This window comes from Condylura cristata, unplaced genomic scaffold (genome assembly GCF_000260355.1).
Source record: "Condylura cristata isolate star-nosed mole 26May11 unplaced genomic scaffold, ConCri1.0 scaffold00006, whole genome shotgun sequence".
Classification (NCBI taxonomy): Eukaryota; Metazoa; Chordata; class Mammalia; order Eulipotyphla; family Talpidae; genus Condylura; species Condylura cristata.
In genome coordinates, this window is record NW_004567107.1 from 34,490,291 (window position 1) to 34,507,729 (window position 17,439).

Here is a 17,439-nt window from a genome sequence, read left to right on the forward strand (position 1 = left end):
AGTGTAAGTATGAAGAACTTCATACGAGTATGAATAGCTGGGTGATAGATGAAAGACTAGGAGCCACTTGCTCTGAAGGAATTCTTTAAGGTCTTTCTCTGTGGGTCTTCATGATATATATGTCTCTCCTTGTAGTTGAACTGAAGGAAAGAAGGAAAACTAGAAACAAAAACTAATTGGAAAAGTCCTGTAATGTTCATATAAGAGATACAAGATGATTTCTATGTGTTTCTGAGAATTCCAGTGTTTAGTTTTGCTATCTGACTTACAGATAGCAACTTTTCTGTAGTGTGCGTGGTCTCTGTTTTGTGTAGTGTGCGTGGTCTCTGTTTTGTTAAAAGAAATATTTTTATGATGCTTGCTAAAGATGGTAATGAAGATTGACTCAAGATTGGGCTCAATTCTGATTACAAGGTCCAGGGGAACTGTATTGCCAGGCGTGGGGGTGGGGGTGGGGTCAGGGAATGGAAAGTGACAAGAGAGACTTCTAGCCCTCATGGACTCCTGCTAGGCCAGTTCAACAGGATTGTTGCTGAAGGCAGGCTGAGGTGATCAGATGTCAGGGTGGGCAATTTTTGTTAAAATTACTCAGGATTCTTGCTAATTCTCTACTAAAGGGACCAAGTACAGGCTCCACAGTTGGAACTTGATCAAAAAGAAGACTTAAGTCAGAAAAGTCTGATTGAAGTTTGGTCAAGCAGAGAGGACTTTTAATTATTATTGTGCTTCATTGAGGTGACATTGATGTATATAATGTATATGATTTAGGGGTATAGATTCACACCTCTTTGGTACATGCTACCACACCCACCACCAAAGCACCTATAAAAGGGGGGAGTTAGAGGTGTTTTTGGTCTGTTTGCAACTTGAGGTGGCTACGGTAAGATGTTCCTCTTTATAATACAAACACAAAATATTGTAAGCACTTAATAGAGGAAAAGCTGCTTTTCTTTTGTTTAATTCCTTTTCATAGTTGTCTTTTTGGGTCATTTCCAGGTCTCTTCCTTATGGGTAGGATACATTCTCTTTTTACAATAGCAGAAGAAATTAAATACAGAAGAAACATCTTAAGAATACAAACCCATGAAAATGGAAAGCTGCCCTGTTTGGCTCCTCGGTGACTTAGGGAAAGGCGTTGTGTGGTGGCTGTGTTCCCCATTCCTTCCTGCATTGCACTGAAAGTACAGTCAGTCTCTAAACAACATTAAAACTTTGAAAATGCAGTGTAACAGCCAGAAACAGAAGTTGGGAAATTTTATCCTGGCAAATGTTAGGATATTTCACATTTGGCAAAAGCTGTTAGTCATGGAATTCCTGGCATCACATTGGCAGACTTCTGCTTTTCGAAACCTGGACCACCCTCATTCTGTTAAAATATTTTCCTCCTAGAATTTCAGGGGAATTTGTTGTGATTGGAACATAAACTTTATTTTTCTGAAAAAAAAAAATCCCAAATACTCTTCCCTAAGTCTTTTCGCTTAAATGAAGATAAAAATCTCTTTAAGCATCTCAAAGATTTTAAACTTAGGTTAAAATATTTAAAGAAGATGGGGCCTTCCCTGGTGGCACAGCGGGTTAAAGCACAGCACTAACAAGCTACAGCCACTTCAGCATGAGTCCTATCCCAGCCCTGGAGCTGACCCACATGTGGCAGACCTCTCCTGCCCCGCCCGCTAAACCCTTCATCAGTGTACTTCATCTATCTGCCTGTTCTGCTCCCCGCTCTGTCTCTGGTGAATCCTCTCACTGCCCCTGCACCTCTGACCTGTACACCAGTTCTGTATGCATAAATAAATAAATCTTTAAAAAAATTAAAGAAGATAAACGCCTTACATTAAGGTATAAGATTTGGCCCTCCCTGGTGGTGCAGAGGGTTAAGTCTCAGCACAATGATGCTACCTGCAGTACCAGACGTATGCCAGGCCAGGGAGCTGATCCACATGGCACAGTAGACTTCTCCTGTCTCACTGGCTGCTCAGCAATGTGTCTCAGTAGATCTGCCTGTTCTGCTGTGCCTGTTTTGCTGCTACTCACTCAGTCTTTGATGAATCCCCGCCCCCCTCTCCCACCCCAAACCTCTGGCCTCAGTTCTTGGATGCATAAATAAAATAAACATTTTTTGGAAAAAATATATAAGATTCAAGGGAGGGAATATTCTTAGTTGATAATTAGTAGAAATTTCCTGGAAAGAAAATCTCCCTAAACTGCACCATTTGGGAACAAGTATGTGGGTACTCTCAGAGATGATCCTTGGTCAAATATATTTAGGGGAAAAGTGGATACTTTATACCTTTTAATTGGTTATAATAAAGGTATAAGCTTATATGGCTGAAGAACATTTTCCCCCCCCATTTTGTAGGATAAACGATATTGGCAATGTTCTTTTATATATGCCTAGAACTCAACTCAGTGAACAAGATAGTTCCCTGTTTTCTGGACTTATAGAGTGATGGCATTAGGGCAGGCTGAGGGAAACCCCAGAACCCTAAAACCTGAGTGCTCTAAAGAGGTTCAGCCTTCCACTGCATAAAGACAAAGCATACTCTTGGTATGAAATAAATTTAATAGAACATTGTTTATATAGAGAACAAAAAGAAAGATAATAGTTTTCCAGAAAACATCCAAAGTTATGCCTTCCCTTTTGGGTAAATCCCCACCCAAACTGGGTTGCCCCAAAGCTGGTCTGAGGCCCAAAAGCTTGCTACATGTCCATGGCACCTTTCAGCAGAGACCACAGAAAAGCAGCAAAAGGGACCAGGTGTATCTGGGAGAAATGAGCAAAATTAAAGTCCGGATCAAGATAATGGCTGCCATTGTCAACCTCTCGATGGCTCTCACACTCATGTGGTCTGTTCTTCCATGTCCCCTGAGTCCTTGGTATAATTCCAAATTTGAGAAGCAGGCACACTCTCCTTCACCTGTTCCTTTGCCCTGTGTGCCCCCACTTCCTGTGTGTTCTTCCAGTGTCTATGTCAGTGTCTATTCTCCAAGTATTCTATATCTTCACCTGGCTGCTCAGCTCCACCCTTCCTTAGGTGGGGAGGGGACACAAAACCTCCGCCTTTCATCAAGCTCATTCTGTAACCATGGGTCTAAATATTCCTGAAAATACAAGGCATGGGGGAGGTGCAGGAGGTTCAGAGGCACAGGGAAGGAGATGCTGATTCAGAGAAGAGAGTTGCAGACAGGTGTTGTAGAAGATGTGAACGGAAACAGAATATGAACACAATGTGGGCGAAGTGTAAGCAGAGGCAGAGTCAGTGGGTGTGGGAGTGCAGTGACAGTCTGCACTGATTCTTGTCTTCACCTATCAGCTAGCCCTGAATTGCCACCTGAGGCTTCTCCCCTGGAGTGATCTACTGACATCCAACTGAAAGGCATTTTCCTTATGATAAAGCCTTTTATCTCCTAAGTTTTTCCTTTTTCACATGCTAATTGCCTACCAGAGATCACAAGTTTAAGAATATAGATAAATCCCTGTCTGGGTCTGCATATTGGGGCTGGCATGCCTTAGCCAAACAACATAAACCTTAAACAAACAAAATGATACCCTCAAAAATAATATTCTGTAAATTTACCATGTCTTTGCCTCAGTGTATTCCCCTTTCCTAGAAAACGCTACCTGTCTCCACACCTTACAGAAATCAAAACTTACCTCAGTTTGGGAGAGGTATTGAAGAGACAACTGGAGAGCCCTTCTACCTGTTATAGGGCACCCCAGTGTGAACTTGGCTGCCTGTCTGTGGGTCCTTACCCAAGGGTTTGCAGGCTCACAAAAAAGGGTCAACAATGGGTTTATTTACAGAAAGGGAAAGGAAAACCTAGTGAGAGAGAGAGACAAAAAAAATCACAAAATCAAAAGCTGGAGTAGGGGGTGGAGTTCACAAAACTGCAGAGTTCCTTTAGGTCATCCTTCCCCTTAACACACTCAGTCACTTCTCTTCCTCCAGATTAATCCTCATTTTGATTTCTAACAATATTTTTTTCCCTTCTATTCATGCTGCATATTATTTACCAGTCAAAAGACATGATGTCTAATTTGGTGGGGAAAGGAGGAATATGGAGAATATCCTAGGCAGAATACAGAAGGTGAATTCAGAGACATCAAAGTTGTTCAATTATTGTGAAGTAGTCCTGAAGGTAGAGGTTGAAGTAGGGAGGGATAAAAACCGAGGCTAGCTGGCAAAGGAGAACCTTAGATGTGGTAGACAGTGGACTGAAAACCTTAGAAAGGCCTAAGCCTTGAATACAATGGGAGAACTACTGAAAGGTTTTAAGTGAGGATGACTTGCTCACTTTTTTACTTGAAGACAAAGGAAAAGTTTCTCTGCTACTCCATTCCTTTGTCAGTAGAAGCATTTTCTTCCACTGTGAGTCTTCTTTGGTCCTTGTCATTTCCTTCCCCCAACTCCCAAAGCCTCTGACATTTCATTCTCTTTATAATTGACAATGTCATTTTATTGACAACTCTTTTATCTACAAACAAGATACAGGTTTTTTCAACATGAAAGAAAATTTCAAAATTGTGTGTTAAACTTAACATGAAAGCACTCTGGCAAATTGTTTTAGTTAGAATCTACTTATTATTCTTTAGAGAGGTAATAACAATTGTATCAGTCACATAGCTGACAATATCTTTGTCTGGAGCACATAAAGGATTTAGCGTAGTCCTTGGTGTATCTGAAAAGTTTTATCAGTGTTGACTTCTGCTTTTGTTGATATTGTTTTTTCCAGAGAGTAGCTTATATTAGTTGCCTCTTTTGTTTTACATCCTATTTCTTAAATCTCTCTCAATCTGTTCATTCATCATGGACAAAATTACCATCCTCCTCTTTGCAGTATTAAATACACTTTCTCAGTTTTTCTTTGAAAATTACTTTCAAAGTCATGCAAACTTTTTTTATTAAAGAGAGACCCTTTCTCCCTTTCTGATGTCCATCTGGCATCATGTGATCATCCTGATATGTAAATCTTTTCTTCAGTCTCTGAAGTCTTTCTTCTGTAGCAGATGCACAGATGTTTCTGAAAAGTCTTGTCTCTTTGATCTTCTCTATTCTTTGTTGCCTAGTAACCTCAAGGCTTTACAATACCTTAATATGGGTATTCTCTGAATTTTGAAGGCCACAATCTTTGCATTTCTATCAATTACATCATGACTTCTCAAAATACTTGTTATATTTCAATATTTTTCCTAATATGGAGGAAGTCCATGAAGACTTCCATATACTACAGAAGAAATACCTACATACAAAGGGGATATCTCTTCCATAGAACCCACAGCCTGCTTTTGTGCCATTCTTGACGTCTGTATGTAAAGTCAGTTCTTCCCATTTGGTGTTGTCTTTGGGACACAATTTCATTTATTTATTTTTATTAGAATAAAAGGATATGCCAATCAAATAATTTGTAAATGAATAAAGCTATTGTTATTAAAGATGCCAGTATTTTAAAGGAAGAGTGAATAGACTTGCCTGTGGTTTTGGAAGGACTTAACTCCCACCCCCAATCTTTATGCTTCACTGAAATCTTTGAGGTGGTAGATGTGATAGATACTAAACTTGGCTGTAAAGTTAAAAGTGGAATACAATAAAAGTTATCCTTCAGAAGACCTTTATGTTGCTTGTCATGTATAATACAAAGATAGGATCTCTATTTGCTTTTCTCTATGTTGGAACTTTCTTCAGCTGAATATCGGATAACATAGGGGTTGTTGAAGCACTACAATGTGTTCACTGAGATGAGAGCACAGTAAGACATACATGTGTACCTGAGACCAACGGGGCAGTCAACCCAAGGACTGGTCCTGTGTCTCACACTCACCCTGATGCCGACATACAGTCACTTTAATTAAAAAAAAATTTTTTTTTAAGATTTTATTTATGCCTACAGAAATGGGGTACAGGCCAGAGGTGCAGGGATGGCGAGAGGGTTCACCACACACAGAGCGGGGAGCAGAACAAGCAGATAGATGAAGCAGACTGCTGAGGGGAGCAGCGGGTGGGTCAGGAGAGGTCTGCGGCGCCACGTGGATCTCCTCCGGGGCAGGCAGGGATCGAACTCATGCGGAAGTGGCTTTACCTTCTTAGTGCAGGGCTTTAACCTGCTGTGCCACCAGGGAGGGCCCCTAATTTTTAATACATAAAGACACACTCACATAAATGAAAGCTTTTTGGAAGTCTCTGGTGATTTTTATAAAAATGAAAGTATCCAAAGCCAGTAATACAATGCAATACTCTTAGGCATAAGATACTTCTGAGAGTGGAATAACATTAAAATTGTCCCATTTTTTTCTTCTTTTTTCTCTTTCATCTTCTTGCCCTCTCATTTTTTAGCAAGCATTTTGAATTTGTCTAAGTTAAAATCTTGACTGAATTTCAAGCAGCAAAATCCTATTGCAGTATTTTTTCTGCTGTGCTTCCCTGAGAAAATCAAACAGGTAGTCTCCATAGTGTATATAAACTTTATTATGGATGACAGGTGAAATTATCTTTAGCCTGTAATTTCTAATAAAAACTTTATTGTCCCAGAGGATGATGATTTTCCCAAAAGTCAATTATTTAAGATACAAAATAATATAACTTCACAATAAGGAAGTGTTTTTTTCCCCCCTTGGTTAGAGTACTTCTTTTGGGTAATTTAGCAGGATATTTGGAGTATAAGAAAAGATAATGCATAATGAATAAGCAAATTTGTGGATATTTTGCTGCTTGAAAATTGCACGTTATTGAGAATATCTAATTTGGGAAATGTTAACTGAGTAAAATGATTAGACAATGAATAGGTCAGCATTCACTTACACTGTATTCATTAGCCACTTTTATTCTAATAAAAACAAAGCATCCTTGTTTTCTTTTCCTTTCTTATCAAAATAATTAATACTTGAAATTGTAAACATGTTGTTTGTACATTGTACTCCCAAGGAGACTGGTCTGGGTTGAAGTCTGTGAAAAGTCTTCTCACTGCTATTTGAATTGTGATTTTATATTGTTATAATGGGGTTCTTTGTAAATCTTTATTTGAGGGTGGGATCACAGTTGAGTATTTATTTCCCATTAGGAATGGTGGAAAACTGGTAAATGTTTTACTCATGTATCCCATGGGTTCATATGATCCAGAAATTTATCCTGAAATTCATAGCACCTTTGCTTAACAAAGTAGTATATGAAAATGTTAGTAAAATTCTTCATCTGAATGGGAGAGGTGACATTTTAAGAACTTATGAGTTATCTAGTTGACATTCCTACTTAAATATATTATAAAATAGTGCTTATCTTTTATAGCCAGAAAGGAAAAAAAGAAGTTTATCTTGTGAGTTTCTTAAAAAAGATTTATTTATCCATGCATAGAGAACTGGGGTACAGACCAGAGGTCCAGGGGCAGTGAGAGGACTCACCGCAGACAGTGGACACAGAACAGGCAGACTGATGACATACACTGCTGAGGGGAGCAGCAGGCAAGACAGGAGAGGTCTGCTGCACCATGTGGGTCAGCTCTCTGGCTGGGGATCAAACATGTGCTGAAGTGGCAGGGGTCAGCTGTGTAGTGCTGCATTTTTTTTTTAAGATTTTATTTATTCATTAATTCAGAATAAATAAATACCTAGAGAACTGGGGTACAGGCTGAAGGTACAAGGGTGATGAGAGGATTCGCTTTAGCTTCTTAGAGCTGTGCTTTAACCCGCTGCACCACCAGGGAGGGCCTAATGCTGCATTTTAACCCACTACGCCACCAGGGAAGGCCCTGTCTTGTGTTTTTTAGGAATTACTCTTAATGCTGGCTTCTGGAAAAGTTTTCTTTTCTAGAAAACAAGTCAGGTCAACACCTGGCAACTAGAGCTTTGGATTTTGGTTATTGTTGCTTGATTGTCCTCTGCCTGACAGGGTTATTTTGGATTGAGTCCTGGGACATGTCCTTGAAGAGTATAGACAGAACCCAGCAGCAGACCCGAGCTGAATCTTGGAATAGACAGGTGGAGTTTGCACTACTGCAGTTTCTTCTTAGCTGACAGATTGTGTGTGGTAGGAGGAAGAGTCCATCTGCCTGGTACTCGGTTTTAAGAGTCCTTTGCTATAAGGCAGGACTGTGTAGGAAAAGTATAGTGTTAATCTGGAGTGTGAAACTACTTTCTATTTGATCAGTTCTGGTATTTTGCTTAGTGTTGTAGATGCTAGAAAAATAAAATACTGCTCTGACTTATGCATTTTAAAGTAATGTTAAGAGAAAAACTACTGAGTGTTAACATATGATGAGCGTAAAACATAGAATGGGAGAATATAAATGAGAGTAAGTGGTCAGTTTTAGCTCAAGATGTATTTGTTAGTAGTACTTTTTTTTTAGTACAAGAAGCTCATAAAAATGAAGATAAATTGCCTGTTCTCTATACTCTTCTTCACTCCCTCGGATATTAAAAAAAAAAAGCACATATTTGGAATGATTTATTTTTTTTCCTGCCAGATTGTGACTCCCAGCATCCCACAAAGTTAGTGGGTCATCTTAGGCATGACCTTCAATGGCTCAAAAATTTGTCTCACATTAGTAGTGAGGATTTGGGGGGGGGTCACCCTTATCACTGTTTTCCTTGCTCATAATTTTTTATGACATAGAATTTCATTCTAAACTGAAAGAATGTCTCTAACATGAATTTTTTATTTCTCAAAACTTCACAAAGAGAATCTGTTACCTGGAAATGCTAAAAGGCCTCAATGTAGAAATACTTTCGGTGAGAGAGTATTGGGCTAGTTTGAGCACACTGCTGTTGGAGTATACGTCTTTAGATATTTCTTTGTAATTCTCTATCTTCACCTCAGACCTGAGATTGCATGTAAGGCCAGTTGTTTGTAACCAACATTAAGCTTGAGGCTAATAATATTATCTTTGTCTTCTCCCTACCCCTCTGTCAAATTATAACAATTAAAAACAACCAAATCGTCAAGTGTGTATACATGTGTGTGTATATATATATTTAATAGTTTATTTTTACAACATTTTGCGCCTTTTTCCATCTCAGTTGCAATCCCCATGGGCTTCCCATCACCAATTCACTCATGTGCCATCACCACAGTCCCATGCACTCGCCCCCTCCCATCCCCCACCCCACCCCCATACAATATCTCTGGTATATAGCTGTTCATCATTATTATTATTTTCTCCCCTGGTCCTTTATACTCCTACTATGAGTGAAACCATCCGGTATTTTTCCTTTTCTTTCTGGCTTATTTCACTAAGCATGATCTTCTCCAGCTCCATCCAAGTTGCTGCAAAAGGCATGCGTTCATTTATTTATTTTTTGGTTGCTGAGTAATATTCCATTGTGTATATGAACCACATCTTTTAATCCTGTCAACCACTTTTCTGCTTTTGGGTTGTTTCCATGTCTTTCCAATTGTAAATAGAGCAGCAATAAACATGGGGGTGTAGGTGTCTTTTTCAATCATTGTTTTTGTGTCTTTTATTCCCAAGTATATTTTAAAAGAAAGTAAAATCCACTTTATAAAGATGGCCAAGATGGTCAACTTCTACTACCAGGAGGATATTCTGTCCCTTTATCAGAAGCCAGTATGTTGGGCATTTGCCTTATATAGTTTGGGGTTATTGAATCAGAACCAACAAACCTTTGGTCTTTTAATAGTTTTCAGTGGAACTGAACATGGGAGCCACTTCCTCCCTCTAGCACTGGATATTGAAAGGTTCTTTTAGGAGGTAGGGTGATAAAGTTCTAAATTGAGAATTGTTGAAAACACTTCTCAATTAAGTCCACTTATGTTTTCTCATAGTTTTGAGATAAGCTATGGATGTTGCAGGACAAATTTCCTCTTTCTTATTATGGCAAAGGTTTCCTGTTTACACTTGTGGGGAGAAAATACTTACACCAGTCCCAAAGTTCTATTTTAAATGTGTTAATTTCCTTGCTTATTCAGCAAGCACGGGGTAGGTTCCTGGGGCTACAGAAATAACCGTTAAGAGGCCTGGGGGAGGTAGGTCTAGTGAGGGAAAGTAGGCCTGTAAAGGGCATTTATTTGTAGTTGAGAGGTGCTAGAAGGGAGATTTGGAGGTCATATTTCTATGGGGAAAAAAATCAAAATAAGTTTCTAGGTGACCAACTGAAAGCTAAATTTTACTTTTGATACTACCAGTTATAATAGCTAAGCTTTATTGTACCTTGATAAGTCCCTGGGAGAATTCTAAGTCTTTAAATTATCAATTCCTTCCAACAGTCTAGTGAGGTAGATTTATGATGATTTCCATTTCTTATATATGAATAAATGAAGAGATGAAGTCATTTATCCGGGTAGTCCTCCTGGAGTTGGCTAAAAGAAGGGAGTGTTTGAACACAGCTTGTTTAATTTGTATAGCAATTTCTTTTGGAGCTGTTTTTAATAGCTAATTGGTACACAATAAATTTAACACTATCAATTTATTCTCTGTTTTCTCCTATGTGTTTTAATTTGCTTCAGAGCAAAAAACTTGTTTGTTTTTTGGCAAGGACTTTCAGCATGCAGCTTGAAGGCCTATCCTAAAATATTTGTTGAGTGAGAAAGATAAACATATGCCTTTTGCAGCAACATGGATGGAGCTGGAAGGGATCATACTTAGTGAAAAAAGCCAGAAAGAAAAGGAAAAATACCAGATAGTTTCACTCATAGCAGGAGCATAAAGGACCAGGGAGGGAAAATAATAATAATGATGAACAACTATATATCAGAGACATTTTACGGGGGGTGGAGTAGGAAATGGAATAAAAAATGGGAGGGGAAGAGTGCACTGGACTATGGTGATGGCACATGGGTGAATTGGTGATGGGAAGCCCATGGGGATTACAAATGAGATGGAAAAGGGCACAAAATGATGTAAAAATAAACTATTATAATGAAAAAAATGTTGAACGAATTCAGATGCTTTGAAATTCAAACGAAGGAACGTCTCAAGAGCCTCCATAGTAACAAGAAGTTTTTTTTTTTTTTGCAAAAATTAGGTATTTCGTACATGTTCAGAGTGAATAAATGAAATTATTAACTTTCTTGAGTGGGGGCAGGCTTACTGATTGTAAAAGACGGTGTTGCTTCTGTTATAATAGATTTGGAATTTAGTATGTTTAGTTCTAAGTTCTGAGTCTGGATTTTTTCCAAGTTTTTAGATTTATAGTGAGTGGTTTATAATGAGTATCTTTCAACACAGAACAATTGCTGACCCCACAAAAGGAGTAAGAGAGAAGGATGATTTAAGATGACTCTGCACTTGATCTGGGGTATTTTTCTCTATATAGATAAGTTTAAAATGCACAGGAACCAACCAATCTCTGTTCCTGTGGCCCATCCCCACTTCCCCACTGTGCCATTTTCAATTTTTAAACAAGACTTGGATTCTGATTATACATAATTCTGTGCAGAAATGAACACATACTTAAAGTCGGTGCATATTGGACAAGATCCATGAATTTAATATTCAAGTATGTAAATGATTCTATAAATGGCCTCTTTTGCATTGTAGGAGAAGAAAAATTTCCTCTGCCCTCCAATGTTTGATAACTGGGTCTATGAAGTAACTGACAAGCCACAGGTAGAGTAGGAGAAAAGTTACAGAGATTGATTAATTTTTAATATTATATATGTGGGGGCATGACAGGTAGATGAAAGTAAATATTCAAATATTTGGGAACTTAATAGAGGAAGGAAAGAAGGGATGCAAACACTAAGAGGAGAAAACTATTTTTAGGAAAGATGAATGGGCTTTTGAAGACCTAATGGGAGATATGACAAACTGTAACAGAGTTGTTTAAGTGGGGTATTAGCTTCTAATCCCCTTTCCTGTGATAAGAATCAAGCCCATCTGGTTGGCAAAACTGCTAAGAAAGGGACTTATGACAATTGAATTCCTTTTGGAAGTTCTGTGTTTAAGTAGATAAGGGCAGTTTAGAAAAATCTTCACATACTTGCTATTTTATAGTTACTTTAGCTCAAAATGAGCAACACACCAAGGAGGCAGATTTTGGGGTGGTATGTCCTGAATTCCTTCATAGTCATCTGGGGAACTATTGAAAGTGTAGTAATGAATTTTCACAGATGGATTTGTAACATGTTTTATGGTTCAGTGCATTTCCTTCAATTGTAGGCTGGAAGTAAATAGGAGTGCGATAGAAAATGCATTAACATGGAGGCTGAAAGAAAACTTCCTTGTAGATTTTGGTTCACTTGCCATTTCATCACTGTTCTAATATGTATGTGTGTATAAAGTTACAGCCACAGTTAGTTTTTCACGCCATGTAGAGCTAAATTTTTTTCATGTTAGAAGAAAAAGCCAAGCTCATCAGTTGATTCAGTTCTACTGTGGACTCAGTGTTCTCTGCTTCTACACTTTTTTTTTTTTTAATATATAACAGTTTATTTTTACATCATTTTGTACACTTTTTTTCCATCTCAATTGTAATCCCCGCGGGTTTCCCATCACTAAGTCACCTGTGTGCCATCACCATAATCCTGTGCACTTCCCCCCCCCCCCATTTTTGATCCCACTCCCCACTCCACCCCTACAAAATGTCTCTGGTATATGGTTGTTCATTATTTTTGTTATTTTCTCGCCTGGTCCATTATACTCCTGCTATGAGCGAAATCATCCGGTATTTTTCTTTCTATTTCTGGCTTATCTCACTAAGCATGATCTTTTCCAGCTTCATCCAAGTTGCTACAAAAGACATGTGTTTCTCTTTTTTGGTTGCTGAGTAATATTCCATTGTATATATGTACCACTTCTTTTTAATCCAGTCATCTGCTTTTGGGCATTTGGGCTGCTTCCATGTTTTTCCAATTGTAAATAAAGCAGCAATAAACATGGGGGTGCAGGTATCTTTTTCAATCAGTATTTTTGTATCTTTTGGGTAGATACGTAGGAGTGGGATTGCTGGGTCATAGGGAAGCTCCATGTTTAGCAATTTGAGGAACCGCCAGTTTTCTATAGTGGTTGTACTAGTTTGCATTCCCACCAGCAGTGCAGGAGAGTTCCTTTTTCTCCACATCCTTCCAACATTTGTTATTGCTAGTTGTTTGAAGATGTGTCATTCTCACTGGGGTGAGATGGTATCTCATTGTGGTTTTAATTTGCATCTCCCTTATTATGAGTGATGTTGAACATTTTTTCATATGCTTGTTGGCCATCTGCATTTCCTCTTTGGAGAAGTGTCTTTTTATGCTTCTAGACTTTTAATACAGTTTCTTTAAGAGCTCAGCTATGGTTTGAGTTTGTAGAATGAGATAGAATTTATTAGGAGTAATGTGAGTACCAGTATTCCTCTTAGATTTAATAATTGAGTTACAGGATATGCGACACAACATAGTCAACGGTAGGCCATATTTAAAGAAGGTGAATCAATCTTGCTTTTATACTCTTTCCAGCTACTTGAAATCTTAGCTAAAGTGGAAAAACTTATGAGTGAGAATTTTGGAGTTTGAGAATTTGATATTCACTGTAGGATTGTGGTACAAGATATGAAAAGGACTCTTAACAGAATTAAAAGAACATAGCAATTATATCTGTTGGTTGATTTGTACATTTAGGGAACTTTCACTTAAAATGAGATAATAGACCAACTAACATTATGAATTTTTTGGGGGTTCACATTTAGTTTATGTTTATATTGTCTGTTAGAGAGGCCAGTAAATGCTTAGCATGTTTGGGGGTCACCTTGACATTTTATTAGTGTATATGATAATTAAATATTGTGCCTATCTCAACTACTGGTGGTTATACTACTTTTTCAATTAATTAGCTTATAAAAGTAACAATATTTTCTGTTCAGTCCCAGAAATCCTGGATTGAAGGAGTGTTTGACAAGAGAGAATGTAGCAAAATCATACCCAGCTCAAAAGGCCCTCACAGGTACAATTTTTAATTACATTTTTCTTTTTAAAGCAGCACTGCTTAAAATTTATTTGGGAAAACCTAGAAATTTTGATAATATCAATAAAATGAGTATCTAAAATCAGTGCCCTTTTCTTCATCTTCATAAAATTAATGCATAATTTTTAGAAAAACTCAGCAGATTTTTTGTTAAGTACAGGAACCTTGTTAATTTGTACCCCACTTCAAACCCAGCACCTAGGACAGTGACTGCCATGTTTGGTAGGCACCTGATAAGCATCTGTTCAACAACTTAATACAATAAAAAGAATAAAAGTTCATCATACTGATATCACTCTGCTGGATCCACTGTTAGTATGTGGCATCTTCATACTGTTGTTTTATCTTTGAGTCTCTTGTTCCTCTGGGGGGGGGGGGGAGATAGTATCAGGGAAATATCTGTAAGCATTTCACCAGTGAAATGCTTATTTATATAAATTTACAGCTTCTGAATATTGAATATTCAAAATATTGTGACTTATCTCTAAAGTGTCTATTGAAAGTAGTGATTGGGATATTTCAGAATGCTATGCTCACATTACTCAAGTTGTTAGTTTTAGGTACATTTTTCTCTCACAGATCTTTCATTTGAGGGGATAATGGACAGCAGAATGGAATGATTACTCTGAGTTCTTGACAACTCCTTGGAAGCTCTGCATATAGAACAAAGTTCAAAATAGCAGCCAGTGAAAGAGAGGGGAAGAAAGGGCCATGGAAAATTTCCTAGTGTAATTGGTTCCATGAAATGAAGACTGGGTAGCATTACCCTCAGGGAAAAGAAGTTAAAAGTAAAGGAATTCACCTTCACAAAATTACCTGTGGCTTATAAGTCCTGTGATTGGAAACTCCCATTTTACTTGCTTATAAAATGTTTACAGAATACCAAGGTAACCTTGTTTTTACCCTTTCTCTTTTATGGCATCTTTTAATGGGATGGTGGTTGCTGTAGAAGGTGGAATGAGCTCTGTAAAGGAAAGTCATCTTCATAATTACATTGAACTTTATGAAGAGTGATAAACTGTAGGTCACTAACATTAGACTCAGGAAGAATATTAGTGATCATAATTTCATAAATGTTCAAGATGTACTATAGATTTTAGGGAAAAAGCTACCTTTATTTTTGTGTGATAGTAAAAAAGTTAATGGAGGACTGGTTTTCTCTTAGATCCTAGTAAGATTATCAAAATTATGGGTTTCATGTAGTTTTCTTCCTTGTGATACCTAGGAGAGAAGTGGTGGTTTTCTATTTTAAATATAATTAATAAATTATCTCTTTTTTATAGTTCCTAATAAACTAAACTGATAGATTTCATTGAAGTATTTTTTTCCTTTTCGTTTTGAATTTATAGTTGAAGTGAAACATCTAAAGTAACAATACATTCCAAAAGGCAGGAGGAAACATTTCTGAAACATCTAGAATGACACAATTTTATGAGCACTATCTTGTTCTTTAGAGAGAGTTCTCTTCTAATTAAAATTCCTCTATATCTAAAACATGATCCTCTATGACCACAGTACGAGCCCCCACATCCTGAAAGTTCTTTTGAATCATAAGAGAAAAATTAGTAAGGATAATAATTATAGCAACGGTTCCTTGATTTTCTGGGGGGCCCTCTGGGCTCTCCTCTGCACTGTCCTCTGCTGCCCCCATCCTCTGTGATCCCACCTTTATATGCTCACTCTCAAGGCTCAGGTGTAGCTGCTTACGTATGCTCACACCACGTTCCAGGTGTCCACCCGCAGGCATGTGCACCCCAAGCCGACACTCCCAAGTGCCTCCTGCATTCAAGGCCTCCGCTGATAGCTGCAGAGGCCATTGGCACAAAAGCCTGAGCCATCTCCATTTATCCTACAGTACCTATCTATTTTCTTACTTGTATCTCAGAATTCTTAAGAATTTTTATTGTCATAGTGTAGTGATGCCAGCTGCCATTATAGGCAGGGTATCAGTGTATAAAACAACATCCACATCTCAGATAATCTTTTTAATAAACTTACAGGATACAACTTCTTTCAGATATGAGAACTGAGGCTTACAGAATTTAAAACCAGGTAGTTTGACTCCAAACTCAGTGTTTTGTCAATTAAGTCAAAGTTGTTGCAACATAATTATATTGTTAAGTGGCTATGGGAATATTTGGGAAGTGACATATGAAGACTCAAAGTCCTGATTTCCAGCCCATCGAAGATAATAATCTTTGTGGCAGTGAAGATATTACATATTCCTTCTAATACTAATAAAGTTTTTATTTTTTAAAATTTAGATGTACTGCAGGATGCCAGGTCTGCCAGAATTTAATCAGGTGAGATTTAAGTAGATAAAATTTCTTTTAACTTTTAGTTCCTGTTTAAAACTCATTGTGATAGTTTTCTCATGTTTTAAATGGACCCATTGAAAGGGTTTTGTTGGTGTGTCCTATTTGCCTTTTCAAGGAAAGTTTTAAAAATGAAATGAGATATTTTTGGAAGGAGACTGGATATTTCAATCTAATTATTTTAATTACTGGAAGATGTAAGTGCATAAGGGTCATGGCAAGCACATCTGTTGAAATACTTATAAAGCATTATATTTTCATTTTACTATGCTATATTTGGATAATAAAAGTGCTTCATTCACAAACAACACTGAATGTGATCTGTGACTTGCAGGTGATATGTGTACATACCAAGCTCCATTTCTTACACTAATCCTGATAGGGGTTTTCTTTACCTATGCATAGAGAACTGGGATACAGGCCAGAGGTACAGAGGCATTGAGGGGATTCACCAGAGTCATAGTGGGGAGTAGAACAGGCAGTACACTTGACAAAGTACACTGCTGAGGGGTGCAGTGGGCAGATCAGGATAGATCTCTCACACCATGTGGATCTCCTCTCTACCTGGGGATCGAACTTGCAGTGAAGGGGCTGTGGCCAGCTTCCCAGTGCTACATTTTAACCTGTTGTGCCACCAGGGAGGGCCTGTGTTTTAGTTTCAATACCATCAGATAATTAACTCAGTTCCGACACTATCTACTGGAGATAGGTAAGGGCTCAGTCCTACCAGACAACACTCTCACTCCATACTTGGGACTCCCAACACAAATCTGAGTAGCCTTCAGACTCCTGGACCATAGACCAGAGATTCCCATGAGCCCTTCCTCATTGATTAATCTGCTAGAATGGCTCACAAGACTCATAAAAACATTTACTTACACTTATTAATTTATTGTAAAGTGTATTTATGAATAGCCAGATGCAAAGATGTCTAGGGCAAGATATTTGGAAGAGGCTCAGAGCTTCCATGCCCTCTCCAAGGTGTCACTCTCTGGGTCTCACCTCTGTGATCACCAACCTGAAGCTCTCTGAACCCCATCCTTTTGGGTTTTTTTTTTTTAAAGATTTATTTATTTGTACATACAGAACTGGGGTACAGGCCAGAGGCTCAGGGGCGGTGAGAGGCTTCACCAGAGACAGAGTGGGGAACAGAACAGGCAGATCGACAAAGTACACTGCTGAGGGGAGCAGCGGGCGGGTCAGGAGAGGTCTGCCACGCAATGTGGTCACCTCC

At 38.2% G+C, this 17,439-nt stretch overlaps 1 protein-coding gene across 1 annotated transcript in view; it reads left to right on the forward strand.

Moving 5' to 3' along the window:
• Nucleotides 1–9,495: 9,495 nt before the first annotated feature.
• TRPM6 (transient receptor potential cation channel, subfamily M, member 6) overlaps nucleotides 9,496–17,439 on the forward strand; it is a 99,487-nt gene continuing 91,543 nt past the window's right edge. The window contains exons 1-4 of the mRNA XM_004677990.2: nucleotides 9,496–9,555; nucleotides 11,488–11,556; nucleotides 13,790–13,869; nucleotides 16,155–16,193. Coding sequence (XP_004678047.1) covers nucleotides 9,496–9,555; nucleotides 11,488–11,556; nucleotides 13,790–13,869; nucleotides 16,155–16,193 — 248 coding nt within the window. The remainder of the gene's footprint in view (nucleotides 9,556–11,487; nucleotides 11,557–13,789; nucleotides 13,870–16,154; nucleotides 16,194–17,439) is intronic.